The sequence below is a fragment of the Aptenodytes forsteri genome, unplaced genomic scaffold (genome assembly GCF_000699145.1).
Source record: "Aptenodytes forsteri isolate BGI_AS27 unplaced genomic scaffold, ASM69914v1 Scaffold290, whole genome shotgun sequence".
NCBI lineage: Eukaryota > Metazoa > Chordata > Aves > Sphenisciformes > Spheniscidae > Aptenodytes > Aptenodytes forsteri.
In genome coordinates this window covers 764,610-784,619 of record NW_008795244.1, presented here as the reverse complement: position 1 = coordinate 784,619, position 20,010 = coordinate 764,610, and the positions used below count along the sequence as shown (strand labels likewise).

The window sequence follows — 20,010 nt, the reverse complement described above, 5'->3', positions numbered from 1 at the left end:
AGAGCCCTGTGCTGCCGGCAGCACCACTTGGTCCCTCGGCCAAGCTCGGGCTGTGGGGAGCTCCCAGACAGACTTGGGTTGTTTTAAAGCCAGGAGAATGCACAAGCATATTTTAGCAGCAACCTTAAGTTGTTCTCAGAGTTGTGTATACAAATCATGTAATTAAGGTAGCAAAAGAAATATTTTTTTTGTTTTATTTCACCTGGTATTTTAGGACAGCTTTTGGAAAAGTCTCCTTTCTGGTCTGGGGTGTATTTCTGTATTGTGAAAAGTCTCCCTGTTCTCCCCCTGTCCTTCCGCAGGATTCCTTCAGTGATGGAGCAGGTCCAGCACTAGGCTAGGGCCTCAGGCTAGCAAGCATTTGGGTACAAATTAAACAAAATATCTGATCTTAGGAGGAAAACAGAGAATTTTCTTTCAAATTGATGCTTGCAGCGGATCCTTGACCATTGGCATACCCACGGTTTTGACTTTTCGGTGGCAACTGGTGTTTGTGGCTGCCCGGGACAGGTCTATATAACTAATAAATGTGCTGGTGTAAAAGGCGGCATCTCCTCCAGGCTGCTGGTGGCAGGTTTGCATTGTGCAATGCAGGAGGGAGCCAGCCATGAGCGTGCCGGAGCGTGCAGTGAGCGCGCTGTTGCTTCTGTGGCTCTGAGCTGGGATGTCTCATTCTCATACCTGACGCTGTTTTGCAGTATTGCTGGAAGCCTGGTGTATTCCTACATCACGTTCACGGAGGAGCAAATGAGCAAGCAGTCTGAGGCTGGCATCAAGATGGATATTAAAGGAAAAAGCTCTGTGTGACCAGGGAAAGGCTTTTTTTGGAAGCAACCTATTTCTGTTCAGCTGATCACGGGCAGAATGCAGGAGGGAATCCGGGGCATCTGCCATGGAGTAACGGTGATGCTCTTAATTTGCACAATCTAGATTGCTGCCTTTACAAATCATTGGGAAGATAACTGACTGCACGATGAAGGATACATCTAATTAAGTCTGATCATGAGGAGTTAATGGGTTTCTAATCACGCTGAGATTTGGCAGTAGAGATTGGCACAAGCACCGTACACGTTTGAATCGCGGAGGACTGTGTCGGCTCTGAGGGCCGTACCCTGAGCATCCTTGGCTGCGTCTCGTCTCGGTGCAGCTACCACCCAGCGCAGCCGGGGACGGATGCTGGGGCTGGCTCTGCTCTGTGCCTCCCCCAGCCTGGACCCTCCGGCTGGGCAGCATGTGCTGCTGCTGCTGCTGCAGGAAGGTGAGACCATGGTACCTGGCACGGATCTGGCCCCAAAGGGCAGGCGAACCCCTTCTCTCCCTAGGGGAGAGGAGCGGAGGAAGGGGAGCTGTGGCATTGCAGCCCACGTGAGGTGAGCACTGGTATGCTCTGCAGGATGCTCCTGGTTTGGGCCAAAACCCCTTTGTTGAATGCTCAGTGCTCTCTGAGCTTACATATGTTTGTTGTTTTTTTTGTTCTGTTAACCCACTTTTAAAGCTGGGTTTACCCTCCTTGGTTTCTAAGAGCTCTGCAAACATTCACCCCTCTCTTTCCCGCCCGAGGTCACTTTTACGAGGCTCAGGGATGTTCCCAACATGAAGGTTTTACCTGCCGCCAGTGAGCTCGGCAGGGCTGGCAGCCTCCTTCAAACCACCCCAGGGTCAGAAACCTTTGGATTTGGGGAAGCTCCTGGCCGTGCCAGGGCTGGCCCCGGTGCAGGGACCCTCGCAGGGCACTTTGGATCCAATGGGGAGTAGCTGCAGGGTTTGCAGGAGAGATGACGATGTCCCACCTGCCACACAGAGCCTCCTCCTTCAGTCCAGAAAATTCGCTACAAAGTGAAGGCTGCTGCTCCTGCCCCTGCAATCCCCTTCCCACCCATCAGCATCGTGCACGCACCTGTAAGAGACACAGGGACTTGAATCGTGTTGTTTTGGCAAGTCAATGGGAGACTCTTGGGGCTGGTGGGGTGGGTGGCTCTGCGGGCGCTGCTGCGTGTCCCCACGGCACTGAGCGCATATTGTGCGTGTCCACACCACAGCGCCAGCACTTCAGCTTTGGCCAAGCCCTGTCCCCCAGTTCGTTGTTTGATGCAGTAAGTCTTCTTTGGTTTGTGACCCATTAAAAGAATGGGATTTTTAATATGTCGGGCAGTGTTAACTGATGTTTTTTAAAGGTTGTCTGACACAGCACTTCTTTCTAGGTCTCTCCTTGGGTTGTCTTTTGGTTTAAAAAGAGTTGTTTATAATTTTGGTTAAAAAAAAAATTGTGGTAAAACTATGTATTTATGAAGATTTTTTGTATACGTTCCTTTGGTAACCAGGAAAATAGCTTCTGTAGACACTATAATTTGTTTCTGGAAGGTATTTGCTAAAAATGAAACTGCTGTTTGGTGAAACTGCATTTATTGGCGTGCTTAACATCATTGACGTTTTTACATGTGACGGAGACTTTCTGTAACAGTGCTGCAAAGCCTGATGTGCTGGTAAAGATGCAGTGCGAGTCTGCCAGCCCCTGCGCTGCCACCTGCTCCAGAATCCTGTCCCTGGAGTCATTCTGGCCAGGCGTGCCGGAGCTGATGTCTCCGTACCAGAGCCTGGGTCTTCCCTTCCCCCCCGGGGGGCTCCCTTCTGGGGGCAGCAGGATGCTGAATGGGTGTGGCAGGGAATTGGTGTGGTTACTATATTTATAAGGCACCTGGCAGCACAGAGGGCTGGGTCGGTGTGTCCCAGAGCAAGGAGCTGCCCTTCAGTGGGGCTCCCCGCCCCACTGCACTCGTAGTGCAGAATCGGAGAAAAAATAAATTCCCCGATCATTTTTATTGCTTCCTAAATTTCAGTAAAGCCTCGGATTTGCAGTCAGCTGCAGAGCTTTTCTTTTCTGGGGAAAGATGATAAATGCTTCCTGCTGTGCAGAAGACCCAGAGCTACTCACACATCAGCTCCAGGCGGGGTTACGGCTCCCAGCAGCCGGGTGGTGCTGGGGCCGGCAGACCCCCGTCCTGGGTTCCCCTGGTCCCTGCAGCTTCCAGCTGCCGCAGCCCCCTCCAGCGTGTGCTTTCACTGGTGCTGTGCCGGATCAAACCCCCGTCCTTCAGCCAGGCCTGCACGTTCGTCTCGCTTGAACAGAAATACTTGGAAATCACTTTTTGCCACGTTTGCTTGTAACCTCGCTGTGCTGAGGCGTTCGCAGTCAGGATGTCGATTCTGTCAAAAGTTTTGATTTTTGTTTATTTTTGAATCTACTGGTTAGATTTATTGTCCAAATGGTAAAATATTTTTAAAGCTTATTTTGTTTGTAACTGGGCACACTTCAGTGCCAGAGTCTGGATGGTATTGTATACACTGGGAAAGTGAACAGAGTTCCTACAACAGTATTTTCTACACTATTAATTGACTAAAATTTTTTCTATATAGAATATTTACAAAATTACCATTTTAGTAATTAAAAAGGTGACCTTTTTATTTGAATGTACGGCAGGCTTTATATGTCAGTCAGTGATGACAGCAAAAATGATTTTATGTGCCTATGTATTTTTGTACTGGCTTCAAATAAACCAATGACCTTCCCTCCTCCTCCTACCCCGCCTGCTCTTGCCTTCTGCCCAGGGGCTGGCCCTCGCTTCCCTGTAGCAGCAAGAAGATAAAGGCTAGAGACGATGAAGCGGCTGAGGCCAAATAAAACGGGTGCAGCCGGGCTCCCCCAGCAGCCCAGTTGTAGCATGTTTGTTGTCCCTTCTGCACGTACTCTGGTAGGTGTGGAGGAAGCGGGGGGTGAGGGAGGTCTCTTGGGTCTCTTGCGTTTTCAGCTTTAAATATTCTTTGAGGAAGGGAAAAGATCCTAATGGGAAAAACACCAACCAACTGACACAAAAAAAACCCCTAGTGCAATAAAATCAGTCCCTCTCCTTCTCCCCAGCTAGCCCAAGCTGTTAGGCGGGCCTTGATGTGTTATATGGGGGAATGTGGCACTCTGTGAGGTGCTTAATGCTCCCATTCAAAAAACTGTTGGTGCTGTGTGTGCAAGGTAACTGCAGAACAAGAGCTAGTCGCAAAGTCAGCAAGACAGCTCCTGCTGTAGCAGGGCCCTGCCACACCTCCTGCCTGGTGCTTTCTGGCTGCAAGTAACAGCAGTGTTGTGACTTCCCGGGCCTTTGACTTAGAAATAAAAATTAACTGTTCCGCTGTAACCCACAGCTAACCCACTGCCGCCCTTCCTCGTCCTGTCCATCCTCGATGGCAGCACCAAGCTTCTTCTGTGTCCTCCTTCTCTGTCCTCCTTTACATTATGGTGCCTGTACTTTAAAGCATACAGCAAAACCCACTTCCCCCCAGGCTGACCCACTGCCCCTCCAGCTGCTCGGAGTAATGCCCAGCTCTGGTCTACGCCTGCCCTGAGTGGCCCTGGGAAAGCGTTATGAAGAAAGGTGTGAGAGGGGCCTGCTTTTAGGGGAATGAAAAAAATGGTTCAAAGTTCAATCAGAAAAGGGTATTTTGTTTCTGTGGTTTCCACCGCAGCAGTAACGGAGTCACTACCACACTGCTACAATGGGATGGGGCGTTCGCATCCTCTGTAGGCAGAAATACTCTACCTGCTGTTTTGCTCAAAAACAACAGCAATTTTTTATGCAAACAGTACGTTTAAAAAAATATTTTAATAAGCTTTTTCAGAATTGCAGACAGGGAGCGGGGATAAGAGAAGGGAATTACTAACAGTGCAAAATTCCTATGTGTGGAAAAATGTATAAAACTGGTATGTAAATTTTGTGTGTGTGTGTAGTTGTTTTTTTAATATCATGTTTAATCCTTTAGAAAGCCCAGCAAGGATTTATTCTGTTGAACTGGATTCTCCGTTCAGGCTGCAGTCTTAAAGCACTTCATGAACCCAGGACACCCGCTCCAGCTGAACCTATCGTCATCGTGCTTGAAAAACAGACCCAAGTGTCACACGCAAGTTGTGATCTTTTCAACGCAGTTTGGAAACACGCTGAAAACACTTCTGGGCTCCAAACTGTACTGGAAGCTTTTTAAATGAAATCAAAGTTACTATATTTCTAGAATTTTAAATAGCTTTAGTAGTGCAATGACTTATCAAGTTATAGTGGCTGCATTTTGAAGAACATGAACAAAGTATTGTATAAAACACCAGCATAAACAAAATGTAAATTGTAATTAAATATTCTTAAAGTCTAGCTGAGCATTACATATTTGTTGATTATGGAATGTCAGGTCTCTTCTACGTATCACCAAAAAAAGGAAAGATGAAAAACAAAGCAACATTCCTGAAAATATACACAGTGCTGTATTTCACACACAAGCCTGAGACAATTTACTTATGAACTTTCCTATAAATTTTTGGAAGTATTTCCAACTTGCAAACAAAAATGCATAAAAATAAAACTGAAAATAGGACTCTAGCTGCAAAGACTCTTAGAAGCACTGCACTGCCCTCAGTCTGAAACCGTCTCAAGACCATCTTCAATATAAGGCGGTGATACTTTGGGTTTCCGTTAATAAACCAGATTGTAAAGTTAACAGCAACCTCTTGCTAAAGCAATTGCTTAATTAATCAATCACTTAATTGATTAATGCAGGCCATACATTAACAAACCTTACCAATGTGCCTCTCCACGTAAATTGCTGTCTAATTCTAGGCAGATGTCAACTTCTGCACATCCGCTGAACCAGTTAGAAGGGATCATTCCCAACGTTTCTGGGAACAGCAGGTTAATACGCTCCAGTAACTCATCATGGTGGTGGAGCCAGGCCGGATCCAGAAGATTTGGCTCATTAACGACCATAAAGTCCAAGTACATGTAGTTGAAGGAGATAACAAAACAAACAAAACCCTTAGCAGTTGTTTTTTTTAGGTTGATACATTAGTTTCAAACCATAGGACCGCACATTTAAAACTGGAATCGTAAAGACTCATAAACTTTAAGTAAAAATAACCAATTAAAAATTAACAGCACTCCTGTAAGCCACAGGAGGAGGAGATAAGATTATAAATTATACAAATGAACAATTTTTCCTATTTTTAATACAGTAGATGTGTAGCTGCGGCTTAAAAAAAACAAAATTAAAAAAACCCAAAACACCGGTATTAAAAATCTTGCTACTTCATGGATGTAAACCCTACTTCAACAACTTTCAAATTATGCTAGTGGGACGGTGAGCATCACCCCCTCCACACACTTTTATAAAGAGTTTTCGTTTCTCGCACTTTAATCATAAACCAGTTATCCATACCTACTCTCACTTCTTACCCATGTGAATCTCTATATACTGAGTGTATATATGTGTATACGCTCTACCAAGTATGTGTATGTGATGTTTCTGCTCCCACTGAAATACCCATCCATATAAGGTCCACTAGTTTTCAGAAATTCAAGATCAGGCACCAGGTTACCAGCTGCACGTCCATTTCTAACCTGTACAGCCAGAATCACTTGACCCATTTCCTACCCTTCCTGTGGTCAGTGAAATGTAGAAGATGATAGACAGACTGAAAATAAATCAATGGATAATCTAACACCTGATCTTGGCGAACAAGGTTTAGTAAACTTAAGCATTTGGCTGACGTGAAATTTATCTGAGCTCAAAATAAAATGAGAAGATGTATAATGAAAGCAAGAAAATTTGTGCAATGCAAGCATCGTGCTTAACAAATTTTTAGCATCACTATTTGCCATAAAACAGAAGTAAGAAAAAACATGTTTTCAAAATCAAATGACTTCTAACCATTCTTGATGTTAATTGTTTACTGTTTTCTGAGAAGAAAATAACATGTTGGTGACTAATCAGCATTTTTTAAGTCAATTGGTTTGGTTTGGGGTTTTTTTGTTGTTTTTTTTTTTTTAGAAAAGACTTCAGCAAAATAAAATGAAGCTGACATTAGACTCAGGATATCAATTCTCTCATAAAAGTTTACCAACTGTACAAGTTAAGAAAATTATACAAGCTTTTGTTTGAAGAAAGGACAGTTCAATCAAGACATAAGTACTGTAAAAATCTTTCAAAGGCTACAAAGAAATCTGGAAAAATACAGAATGTATTTCTTTAGCCCAGATAAAGAATATGGAAAGACATCATTGATGTCAACAATTTTACATATACAAACCTGACCTGGTTTATTTATTTACCTTTTAAAACTTCTATATATAAAAATAGTTGTGCTCGTAACTTTCAGGATTCATAAGGGTTCCTTAACAATGGGATGACACTTTCCTCTCGCTAGCATGAGTGGAAGTCTCTGTGCCTACTCTGATGTGTGTCTTGGCATTCTGTATTTCATTTTAACTTCCTGCAACATTTGAACCAGCCCCCTGCTTCAAATAGGATGCTTTGTTCACTTGTACAATGCTTAAATGGTGTATTACACACAGAAGATTCTTTAATGTATTAGGCTGGGAGTATTTTTGCAGAAACTCACTGATTTGTTTCTCAAATATTTTTAAGAGCCTTAGAGTTCCCAGAACTACAGTTGCCAGCTCTGAGAAATGGAATATTCTCCTACTGCTTTTCAGCACTGGAAAAAACCAAATAATCAGATCTTAAGAGCCAAGTAGAAGGTATTAGAAAAAATCTCAGCAGATTGTTTTACGGAACTGGATTTTGTAAGGTAACCCATCAACCCTGAAAATTTTAGACACCCAAAATTTACTCCAAGGAATAAAATCAGCTCCTAGTATTCAGTCATCCAAAGTTTCTAGTTCTTCAAGCTTCCCATGTGAGTTTGCTTCTTGGAAGAACTCTGAAGAACCTGGACTCTCTTTTCCGTTGCTGTTAATTCTTCTTCTTTTTAGAGGTCTTTCGGTTTTTTCTTCAAAATCATTTTCATTTCTTGAAGCTGAATGAGCAAGTTTTGGATCAGTGGAAAGGTTTTCAGTTTCATACCCATTTGTATCCAGATCCGTGTGAGGTGTTTTCTTGCCACTGGTAGGTCCATTTACATGCAATCCTTCAATTTTTGCTTCATCTTTATTTGGTATCTCACCTGGCCCATTAGCAGACACACCTGCGTTACAGAGACATACCATAAGAAAGAGAACAGAAGTGTAAGCAGTAACAGAACAATCTGTGACAGCTCAATAAAGCAGAAGTCTAACTAGTCCTATTGAACTAAAAAGCCAATATTGTTCTCCGTATCCTCACTGTGTGATGAACGAGTGATTTATTTGCATACAAATGACAGACTTACCATGACGGAGTTTATGGAAGCCCTTACAAGCAACAGCAGCCAAGAAAATGTCCTAGAATCCCATAACTGTACAAGCTGCAGGTGGACTGTCCTCACCTGGGCAGTTTCTGTAGCTTCCACTCGATTTTCACAATCTGATTCAGCCCCCAAGCTCCTCCCTCCTCTTGCTACTGCTTTCACTTCAGCTCCTTCAGAACGGCTATCCCTTGCTTTTGAGGTTTTCTTCCTTCACGAGTGATCGTGCCCTGGCTCTTCTCCCATTCCTAACTGCCCTTCAATGCCCCACGTCTGGTAAGAATAGCTAACGGTGTTCCTGAGCCAAGCACTAGCGTGCTGCATGATAGCCCAGTTCTCATCTCAGTTGTTTTAAGTATCCTGCCCGGGACTCCTCACAAAGTTAGCATTACACTACACTAGCATGGGGAAGACAGTAACAGATGTTTACATTTAAAAGGAAGATTCTAGTGCAGATTCATGTGACCACTGGCTAAATGCAAACATGTAGCTTTTTTAAAAAACATTTTTAACTTAAAGCTGCTAACACCTTGGAAAATATTTGAAACTACAATAGACTTGTTTTTAGAGAGGCAAGCTGAACTTCTCATTTGGCTTGTCATCTGCGATGATTTGGCAACTCTGTTCAGGAGGGACAGGGCACGCACTTACCATTCTGATTACTGTTGCTGGTTGTGCTGTCTTCCCTTTCAGACTGGCTCGTGCTGCTGTTGGAAGTTGTAGGAGGAGGGGACGGAGCTCTACTGGAAGCAGCACTTTCACTTTCATCCAGGAGACGGTCCATATAATCTCTACACAAGAGAAACAGCACATTCAGCATTGCCCTTGCTGTGTAAAGGATTGGTGTTATTTGTACAAAAATATTCACTGCATATACTGCAAGTGTGACCAATTCACATTTTATATCTTTTGAAATGCACAGACTTATCTTGCAAAGTTAACAACTTTAAGATCTCCTGTGTTAACTGGCCCACGTATGGTTTGTCCACAGCAACTACATTTTTATTGACCAATCACTGCAGCCAGCTTACATAAATTCAGCCTGTGCTTATGCTAAGTCCCATAAGATCATGCACAAGCAGAAACTTCAATATGCTGTGATGTTGTGGACTGTATTTTCAAGGTGATGCTCTCAGGCAGGTTCATACTAAGCTCTTGCAATTTGCTGCGGCAGTGATAACATACCATTAAAGTAAACAAGTTTTGTGCACATACAACCTCAAAAGGGGTAAAGTTAAAAGCAAATTAAAAACTTCAGAGTTAAAGATAAAACATTTCCATATCTGAAATATGTTACTGTCCTACAATTTAGGTCACTAATAGTAAATCTCTTATGAAAGATTTAAACAAAGAAAGATGGTTGGTAAAGCCCTTCTACATATGGTATTAGTCTGGATTAACTCCAGAAACAGCATATCCTCACACATAATTATTCTGGAACTGATACTGCACCCTAAATTCCCACATCTATCTGTAAAAGCATTCAAGAATAGACAAGTACAATCCTTAATGACACTTCTTCTGATCACCATATGCAGTCAACTGCAAAAGAACCAAAGAATGTTTTAAGTCATTAACAACCAAAAATGTCTACTAATTTGGGCAAAAATGGAAAAAAAAAAACCCAGATGGAAGAAGAGGGGGAGACAGACAGTCCCTGACAACTGGTTATGAAAATCCAGCAGCTCTGGGTGCTTCTCTGTAACAGTCTACTTTACAAAGCCACAGATAGCAACCCTTAATGTCATGCTGCAAGTTCACTTCAGTGGTCCAACACACAGTTCTAAAATGTTTAAAGAAACAATAATTTTAAAAAGAAGGAGCAACAGAGAAGCCAGGAACAAATGAGAAGAAAAAAATAATAGTAAAAAGACTTGGAGAACGTCAGCGGAAAGAGTGGGATACTAAAATCATAGCATTGGAATGAAGGGCAGAATAATAGGTTGGCTCACTTGCTCAGATTTGAGGGAGGAAAATACACAGCTATGCAGACATTTCCCTCTTTGCCCAGCAGAGATGTGAATGGGGATAGGAGCTATATACACCCAAAAAAGCCCTAGTACAAGGTACTGTGTTGGCCGGAATTCTTGCCAAACAATACATTTCAAGAGTATGCTACAGCATGTACCACAAATCCCACCTGAAACTTGTGACTAACGCCTTATAAAACAAGTATTTAAAGTAAACCAAGCATTTAAAAAATTCCACATATTTGCAGAAATATTACATTTGTGAAACATTTAAACAGAAAACAAACTAAATTAAATAGCTGTTCAATGCAAATTGTTGGCCTTATTCCAAATAAATGTATTTTAGAAATTACATTATATGCACTAGTCAGCTTTTCTTACACCTTGGCTGGTTTCCTGCTGCAAATTGGGACTATGGAATCCCTAGGTGGTCATAGCATTTCAGATTAGAGCAGTATAAAAGAAAGATTTAGATCCAACATGTAAAAGCACATAAAAATAATGCACATCTTACGTTACACCAGGATGAAGATTGTATTTCTTCTTTCCAAATCGGGTCTGCTGCGCAAAGAAATCATAACGCTCTGATTTCTTCCACATGTAATAAAATGCTACACACTCACCAACTGATCTTGTTCGTACCTAGGAAATATGTGCCATGCAAATTTGATGAATTTAAATACATTTTTGGCAAAAAGCTACCATTTAAATCAAAAGGTGTGAAATTCAAAGTCAATGCTTCTTTATAAAACATAGGAAATAGTGGAAACTATTGACTCAAAATTTCAGAGACCCAGAAATTGAAATGCAAAGTTTAATAGTGTTTCTAAGAATACTGAAGGTATCGTGAGGTGCCGCAAGCAACAGCTTCAGGAGAAATACTCAAGTCTGTTTCACCAGTCTATTCAAGACCAGAATAAGACTCTAGGGATGCAGATCTCCCCCTATGTATGCACAGCAGGATTTTTGCACTGGACTTAGTGAAATGCAAAGTTTAATAGTGTTTCTAAGAATACTGAAGGTATCGTGAGGTGCCGCAAGCAACAGCTTCAGGAGAAATACTCAAGTCTGTTTCACCAGTCTATTCAAGACCAGAATAAGACTCTAGGGATGCAGATCTCCCCCTATGTATGCACAGCAGGATTTTTGCACTTTTCTGGACTTAGGGTTCACAGCCACAGTTACAGAGGATTCTGGACTTTGACAAACCAATTTAGACATATATGCAGTAAAAATTAGAAGTAGTAAATATGGTAATTTGTGAACGAAATGGAGGATAAGAATTTATTTACAATTACGTTGCTTTAAAAAAAAGCTGAGAACTACACTTAAAATCAGTGTTTACCTTATTTGCCTGAATCACATGAAAATCCTTGCCATAGACTTTCAGTCCTTGTTCAAAGTTCCTACATTCTTCTTCTGTCCAAACAGATAATTCTTCTATAGCAAGGAAACGCAATAGAGAAAATACTTAACAAAAAAGCATGCGGCCAATAAAAGAAAACTTAAGTGACAGAAAACATACGTGGTATTCAAGTTTCTTACACCATCTGCTGACTAAATGAGAACCACCTCCAGAAATTTCACTTACTAGTACAAAATTGAAAATTCTCCCTTCTAGTGAGTAGGTGGGAAACTTGGCTGCCTTAAGTAGCTCATCAGTAGGGACTGTTATAAATGGTCCGTAACTCCAGCCCTGCTGCATGGGGGAAATAACTAGGCAGCAGAAAGAGGAAGAAGGGCTTAGAAATTTGGTCTCACCATTCTGCCCCTAGAACCACAGGAAGCAGGTATCCTTCAAGCCAGGACACAGCACGAAGGAGCTCATACTATGGACTCTAACTGGTTGCTGGAATTTGGAAGAAGCAGGGGAAAAGGAATGAGGAATGAGATCTTTACTGCTGGCAAGAGCCAGCAATGATAGGCTGTTAATTCCAGTTAGGTAGAAAAAGAAACTGTGCTGCCACACTATTGGGTGGGAAATCTTGGCCCCCCAGAATAAACCCCTAATAACTTTCAGCCACACTTCTAAGAACTTAATATAATTTGGCTTTATTGATTCTTAAGGTCACAAATAAATAAGGATTAAAATAGTGGGAGAACAAACTAATCTTCTCTATTTGATCATTCTTGTCTTGTGATTTGCACAGTAAACTCTGGAGAAGCCACAGGTTTGAAAGCAGAACCAACAGATCAATGTGAAAGGAAAATAACTTGTGCCTTCTCTTAGTTTCTTGTTCCTTTGAGTATAAAGATCAATACCAAAACAGGAAATGCTTAAGGCTTCAAAAGCATCTTTAAGACCAGGGTCTTTTTAGTTTTCTACTTTTTTAAATAAAAGATTTAGATGCTCATTCTCCTTTATTTAGAATTGTGAATTATTTCATTTTATATTTTATGTTTGTTCCATTAACTTTGATGACTGAAAAGGACTAGAAGAACAAAGAACAAAATGCCCAAGAAATGCACAATTCAGCTGCTAAGAAGTAATTTTAAATGTTAACTTTTTATTAAAGTCACAGATATAAATATCAAGCTTTACTGACAGGAAGTTAATTTACATGCCCTCTTTGAGCACGTACCTGTTTATACTACATCTGCTAATTTCATTCTCTCAGAGAACAATAAGAGATTCACTGAAGGCTGCATTTAAATGGGCACTGATATTTAAGGCTTACATGCAGTCAAGCTCAGTCTGCTGACAGCAAAACCCAATACCTGTGTAACAGATAAAATGAAAGTTCAACAATATAAATTTAACTTTCAGTGTATGCTCACCTCTGGCTGCTTTTACATTAAATCTCAACCTTCGTAATGATTCTTCAGTATCAAAATTGCACTTAACCAGTTCATACAATGCCTGGAAAGATGAAAAGACATACATTTAACATTCTGGATAGCACCCAATTTATGTTGTGCCACAGAAGCATACTTAGTAAATCACTAATACCTATTAAGAAAAGATTAAAAATAAACTCTTTGAATGAATGTAATATAATTCAAGACAGTACAAAGACGTATTTCCTCTGTTTAAGTTTCCAAATCTCTAATTACATAACCAAGTATATACCCAGGTAAAGTATTTTAACATTTTCATCCATGGCATACATTTGTAAATTAATGGGGTTTTTTGTATGAAGAAAAAAAAAGTATGCATTCATATAGCTTTAAAAAAATCTGTAACTGAAAGAACAGAACTCATTCATTCAAAGAATTTATATACAAAATAATGCACTGATACATCAAGCAATGTTAAGCCTAAGTTAACAGTTTAGTATTTGTTGAGAGGAAAAAAACCCATCACATTTCTATTTCCACAAAGAATAATAAAGCTGTTTCAAAAGCAATTTTAATTCTTGGGAGTAAAATAAAATAAAATAAAGGGATAATTAATTCTGCAGTATTAAACTACAAATCCTAATTATTCTTATATACCTGCTCATTGTCTTTAATATGTGATCCTTCAGGAATTGCATCTAGGCCTTTCTCATCACCCGTACGCCTTGATGCTTCATTTAGGAACTCGATCACTTTATCTTCTGATAAGAAGTCAGGATTCCACAGCAGCTGGTCATCATTTTCATACACTGAATTAACCACAGGAAAAAGAAAAACAAACTAAAACAACAATACAGAAGTTTATTCTCTCTTATAAAGCTAGTGATTATGAAACCTTGGAAGATCATTAGAGCACCAACATTAATCCAGAACACACACAGGGACAGGTAAAAGATAGTCTCACAAATGCAGTGATCCAAATGACTAGGATACTATTCCTTATATTGTCCTCAAATCTCTGGCATAATCAGTGCTCTAGATTCTAGGACCCATTTATGAAACTCCAGAAACTCCACCTTCCCCGTCCTCCTCCTGAAGCCACTCGAATCACGAGGCAGCAGAAGTACCCGACACAGTCCCTGAACGATCCATCCAGCATGCCTTTTCCCTAAGCTGCACCATTTTGCTGATGGCAGCCAGCAGACATGGAAAACTATTTCAGAAACTAATTATATCTGTCTTCTTGCAAGACAATTAGGATCAGTCACAAAAAAACAAAAAGTGCACCACCAAAAATGGTGCTAAAAACACTACCACGTGTCTGGACCACTAAATGTGTCTCAGCTAACATGGCTGGCAAAAGCCACAACAAGGTCCACTACTTCTCCAGGGAAAATGACACCCAGATGCCAGACATTCTGAAGTCAAACAGCTCCTGAAAGGAAACTTTGCTAAGACCTTCCTACTACTTCCAAGAAATACCTTCTAAAACAAAATCATTCAGGTAAAGATCGATGAATTTTAATACTACCAAATCTCCACTGTTTTTTTCAGAGCTCTTGCATGAGCTTTCAGACCAGGGAAGCCATAGTAAACGGAAATTAATGGGAGGAACATGGCCAAAAGATATATCCTCTGAGTTACCTCCCATTTTTATTTTGAAGAACCCACAAGTTTTACACATTTAAAATACCAGTACAGTAAAATAAAGTAAAATTCAGGTTATTAAAAAACAGAATCAGGAAAGTATCCAGACCTTGCTTGTGTCTCAGTCCTCAGTGAAAGATAACCTTACAAAAACCAGCAAGAAAGTAATTTTAACATTGATTCCATTAGCTCGGTGAGCACCTTTCACTCTTACTCAACAAGACAAAGAAGGAGAGAACACTTGGGAAAGCATGGTCAGCACAGGAAGGGAAGATACAGTAGCATACTGTGCAGGTGGAAAGGTCAGAGTGGCAGCTAGGTACATCTACACTTGAAAAAAATTATTTTCAACATGAAAGTAGACTACAAATAAAAAAACAAAACTGGTAAGGAAAATTAAGTGTCTTGCAAAGAAAGACAGCTCCATTTTACGAACAACATACTCTTTGGAAACAGTTCCCAACAATTTTCGATCAGCTTTTTTTTTTTCCAAAAGCTAGTCCTAATCTGATGTTTGGTTGCTCATTTAAGAAAAAGATTCTAGGTATCTTGGCATACAAACTCCAGCAGAAGCAACAATTCTTTTCAGGAGATAACTGATAATTGGTTCTAAGCCACCCTTAATGATGCAAGCTAAGTACACTGCAATGTTTATGAATGACAGCGGCCAGTAAGTCTCAAAGCAGCTTCAGCACCTTTCAGTTTTCAGAGCTATCCTTTGATTTTCAAGTCCAAGCCTTCTGAAAACATAACTTTTAATTTTGTAGATTTTTCATAACCTGAAATTGTTTAGTAGTAACTAATTTGGTCTCCAGGCATACTTCTCAGAGAGCCAGTCCACTGTAATTAGCTTATTGTAGATTACATGGTCGTTTTTTCCTCACAACAGCATGTCAGAACACATTCTGAAAAGCAATATGGTTATTCTTAAAAGTTCTAGCATTTTTGTGCTTTTGCTTATGGGACTGGATATGAAAGCACTAGCCTTCTTAGTGTTTAGGAATTTTACAATTAGAATTTCCCCTTCATTAGAGAACAACTAAGATGATGGGATATGTACATGAAAGTAGTAAATACATAGTCTCAGGCATCTATTTTTCAACTTTTTAAGCTTCATTAATATTTCAGTTGGAGTCCTGTCAAAGATTACATCCAAAACACAGCAGAAGGGAAAGAAGTGGCAGAAGATATAAAGCCCCACTGGTACATAAAACTAGAACAGCCCTAACTTTTCCCCTCAGTGGTTTTTGCCCATGATGTAGGTTCTCTGTTCTGCAAAGAGTAGTGTGCAAGACTATGAAAAACTGTTTTATACAGGTTACTGCAATGCACAAAGCAGCTATATCTTTTTTATTACTGGAGGCCAGAAGCCATTTAGAGCTGAGTAAATACCAGGAAAAGCAGGTGACTGACCAGTAAAGCATCATTTACTGCATCTCAGGCAAATACATAGTTCAAGCTCTATTTTCAGATAGAAGCAGGAAAGCATGCAAAGAACAACTTCTTCACAGCTAAAAACCAGATGTTTTCTAATTTGCCATTTTCTATTTTTAATGGAAGCTCCTGACTTCTCACATAGTTTTAAATTACATTCTCTTCAACCTCTCTGGCTCCAGAGTCCAGAGCTGACAGAATGTGTCAGTTTCAGTGTGAGCCTGCTCTAAGTCAATAGCAGGACTGATGCTCTTTCTAGACAGTTTCTAGCTAGATCAGGCTACAGCGTAGCTACCGCAACCTGGAGCTTGAAGCAAGACAACTGCTACTACTGGAGCGTATACTCAGATTCCAGGAAGGCACCGAGTTTTGCGCTGGTTAGTTTAAAAACTAAGTTATATAAAACTACAAAAGCCACAGTCTCAAACTGACCTGCAGTGTAAATAAATTCTTAGTAATAGGCTGAATGAGCAGGAAAATTTGCTTCTTTTAAGCTCACAGCTGGGTTTTAACTGGGTCTACCTTTCCTGACTTGATTATATTGACAGCATATAGCCAAAGGCTCTGGTTGTGAGGGAGGAAAAAGTTCCTGGAAAAAAATTCAAAAGTAGAACAAGAGGTTCTTTAATACTGATTGAAGAGTTATAAAATGTGAAAATCAAAGCTGCTGGTACCATTTTGCCTCTTTTAACGTGTTAATCCAATTCCAGCAACACAATTTCTTTATTATCTATTTTGTTTTACATAAACTAAATATACTAGGTGAAGAGGTCAACATAAGCTACATAGAAAGCTTGTGTATGTTACCAAATTAGAATACAAGGGTTCAATCGGCAATAGGCCAGCAATATAATCTCAAGACTCAAGATCTGATGGTGAAGTACAGGATGAACTATAGTTTGAGACGATGGTTCTATTTTTCACTTGAAGGAGCTCTTTTATTTTGCAAGATACATGACATCAATCAAATCTTTTATTTCTCCCCATTAGAAAATAATCTCAAACATAGTGATAATGGTAATAGTGCTAAGTCTCACCTTTTTCATTCTCTTTGTATTTGCATATGCCAGCTGGAATTTCGGCTTGAAACATAGAGCCCACCATGATTTCCTGTTTTGAAATAACAGAAACAGAAGTTAAGCAACCACAGCTGTGATGTTTTTTGTCAGCAAACAAGAGAATGACCACATCTTTTTCTACCCCTTAAAACTTTCATTGCTCAGAATCTAAAACTACAGTTAACAGGCACTATATGGAAATGTATTTTTGACAATTTGGGGAGGTCTAACGCTTCTTACTATCAAAACCCTTACATTTATGGGGAAAAACTGGAGAGGATTTGGGTGATTTATAGAGCTCAGAGTTACTAGGAAACAGATCAACCCATTATTCATGAAACACAGACTTTTTTAACAGCCTTTAATATTTACCTTTTTCCAGTCTTCTGAGGGAATATAATCTTCATCTTCTTCAGATTCCTCTTCTATTTCACTATCTACAAGAAATTATTCAAACAGTTACACAAAATGAGCTGTGATGGGGCCCGTGCATGCCAACACCAGCCTCCAGCAAAGCGGGCTGAGCGAGAGGGGACCTGGGACGTCACAGGCAGCTCCTGGGAGCACCGCAGCAAGGGTTGATGGGGGCACGTGAGCCCAGCCTCTCATCCCACCAGCCTCCAGGTGCACAGCAGCCCTGCTCTGCCTCACTGCCATCTTATCTAATACCACACAAACACAAATGGCAGTTTTAGTGACAATACTAAATGTTTCAGTATTGACAACTTTAAAAAATGACCCACCCAAAGTTCACATTTAGAATGGATTAAGATACACAACAGGCTCTGAAATGTTAAAGCGCAAATGAATACATCCATCAATTTTACTACTACTACTACTACTACTACCTAATTAAAATCTGCTTTCCCTCACCCAAGCTTTGAAGCAGTTGAGATGATCCACATCCAAATTTACTACAAACTGTTACTTTCTGAAAGTATTTTTATGTGGATGTTCAGCATCCACATGTGGGTTTCAACACCATTTTCAATGAGCTCCTAGCTTAGTTACTGCTGTTCTTTTTCCCTTACAGCAGCTGTCACTGAATTTAAGGTAGACTACAGCACAAGGTGCAAGAAATCTGCTTTTCTCAGTCTTACTGGGATTTAGTAGGCTTGGATGTACTGCTCGGAGATGCACAGCAGCACTTAAAGTAGATTATTTTGGATAAGGACTGACAAAAATTTTAAGCTCTTTATGATATAGGCTAGTTGCCTTTCACAATATACTGAAAGCAACTGAAATATCTGGTTTATGTGTAGCATGTGACAATATCAGCACCAAAATTATTTGTACATTAAATTACATTCTATACACAGCTGAACATTGTAAAAAAACCCAAAACCTAATGCAATCCACTTGCATTATGCTAATGCTACTGCTATGTTTAAAAAATAGAGTTCATTTAAGATACTTGCAATCCTCTGCACAGCTACATGCTGAAGTTCCTTGGCATTTTTGGATTAAAATAAACTACAGATTAGAAAATGGCATTTCTACAATGTCATGGTTAATAAGTATCAAGTATAAGGTATCATAAGGAACCTTTGCTTTAACTTTTGTTTATTAAAACACAGAACAGTAGGAATTCAAACATCAGCGACAGTCACTTCCCTCAAAAAAAGGTAAAATATCTGTTGTCCAAATGGCCCTGCTGATAGCTCAATACTAAAAGGTTCAGATCCCCTTAGGTAAGATTGCCACAGAAATGAGAGCTGTCTAAAGGGACAGCCATGTAACACTAGCTCAACAGTCTCAAATGGATGCAAAACCAATTTTTAAACAAAAAAAGAGAGAAAATAATCAGTCCACATTGATGCTGGCAACAGTATCAAATGTGGAATTCTTGAAGCAAATTTTCTTCATCATTATCTCCCCCTTCATTATTTCAGGTTTAACAATCTATTGGCCTTTTTCAGATTTCATTGCTTTTGTTTTCTGTATTAGTGATCTTGAAGAAATCTGGGGTTCTACTTCCAGTAAATTTCAGTTTTTACTTTTTCCTTTAGTTGGATGCTCACCTTCTTTGAATGAATACATAAACTGGTGTCACCAGGCCTTGTCGTGACAATCACGCACTGTGCAACAATTATCTAGTTGGAACAGTTCATTTCCTACTTACAAATATTTTACACATGTCCTTAGTATGAGCTGGCAGCTGAAACTACGATGGTAAGGTAATACCATACTAAATAGTTATTTACCGCACCTGGACTCCACGTACAAGAAAATTTTTCTGAAGGGCACATCCATACAAGCCAGTTTGCAGGATCATAAACTGGACTGTTACAACACTCAGAGTGGTGTCATAAAAGGATTTACACTGTCTGAAAGCCTGCTTTTTCAAAACTGTAGAAATACAAATTTTTCTACAAATTCAATCCTTTCTTTTAAGAAGAAAGAATATCTACTGTCCTTATACAGAGTGCCTTATCTGCAGAGAAGATTTAGCATTCAGCTAAAATCAGGACTTTTTTGTTGACTATTATTTTGAGCATAAGGATAATAGAGAGCAGTGTTATGAAAGAGAACAAACAAATGTTTATAGGTATCAACATGCATATTTCAGAAACAGAATATGATGTTAACTGGAACTGTTTTATCCAAAGGTCAATCATACTGAGATTACTGTGCTTAGTACTAAACTGTACATACTTGTATCAAAATATTTACATCGACGAGGGCGAATTATCTCCTGTGGATCTTGAGAAGCAACAGATGGTGCTGGGTCGTCATTAGATGACTGTGTCTCATCTTCCTGACCTGACGAATCTTTTATGGTCTCCTCCTTAAATATAAAAAAGCAAACAGGAGATCAGCTATCCCTTGTATGTGACAAACACTATTTTGGCAACATTTTTTCCAAAATTGTCAATATATCAAACTCAAATATCTTTTAACTGACTTGAAG

General features: G+C 40.0%; 2 protein-coding genes across 2 annotated transcripts in view; one reads left to right on the top strand and one right to left on the bottom strand.

Annotated features, from left to right (window-relative positions):
- Positions 1 to 4,854, top strand: part of SLC35D1 (solute carrier family 35 member D1) — a 15,244-nt gene extending 10,390 nt beyond the window's left edge. The window contains exons 11-12 of the mRNA XM_019471918.1: positions 699 to 3,749; positions 4,810 to 4,854. Coding sequence (XP_019327463.1) covers positions 699 to 807 — 109 coding nt within the window. The 3' untranslated portion in view covers positions 808 to 3,749; positions 4,810 to 4,854. The remainder of the gene's footprint in view (positions 1 to 698; positions 3,750 to 4,809) is intronic.
- Positions 4,636 to 20,010, bottom strand: part of MIER1 (MIER1 transcriptional regulator) — a 31,718-nt gene continuing 16,343 nt past the window's right edge. The window contains exons 5-14 of the mRNA XM_019471917.1: positions 19,755 to 19,887; positions 17,472 to 17,536; positions 17,079 to 17,151; positions 13,618 to 13,769; positions 12,961 to 13,042; positions 11,528 to 11,622; positions 10,697 to 10,824; positions 8,864 to 9,003; positions 5,614 to 8,014; positions 4,636 to 5,020 (exon numbers count right to left, since the gene is read on the bottom strand). Of these exons, the coding sequence (XP_019327462.1) occupies positions 7,689 to 8,014; positions 8,864 to 9,003; positions 10,697 to 10,824; positions 11,528 to 11,622; positions 12,961 to 13,042; positions 13,618 to 13,769; positions 17,079 to 17,151; positions 17,472 to 17,536; positions 19,755 to 19,887 (1,194 nt within the window). The 3' untranslated portion in view covers positions 4,636 to 5,020; positions 5,614 to 7,688. The remainder of the gene's footprint in view (positions 5,021 to 5,613; positions 8,015 to 8,863; positions 9,004 to 10,696; positions 10,825 to 11,527; positions 11,623 to 12,960; positions 13,043 to 13,617; positions 13,770 to 17,078; positions 17,152 to 17,471; positions 17,537 to 19,754; positions 19,888 to 20,010) is intronic.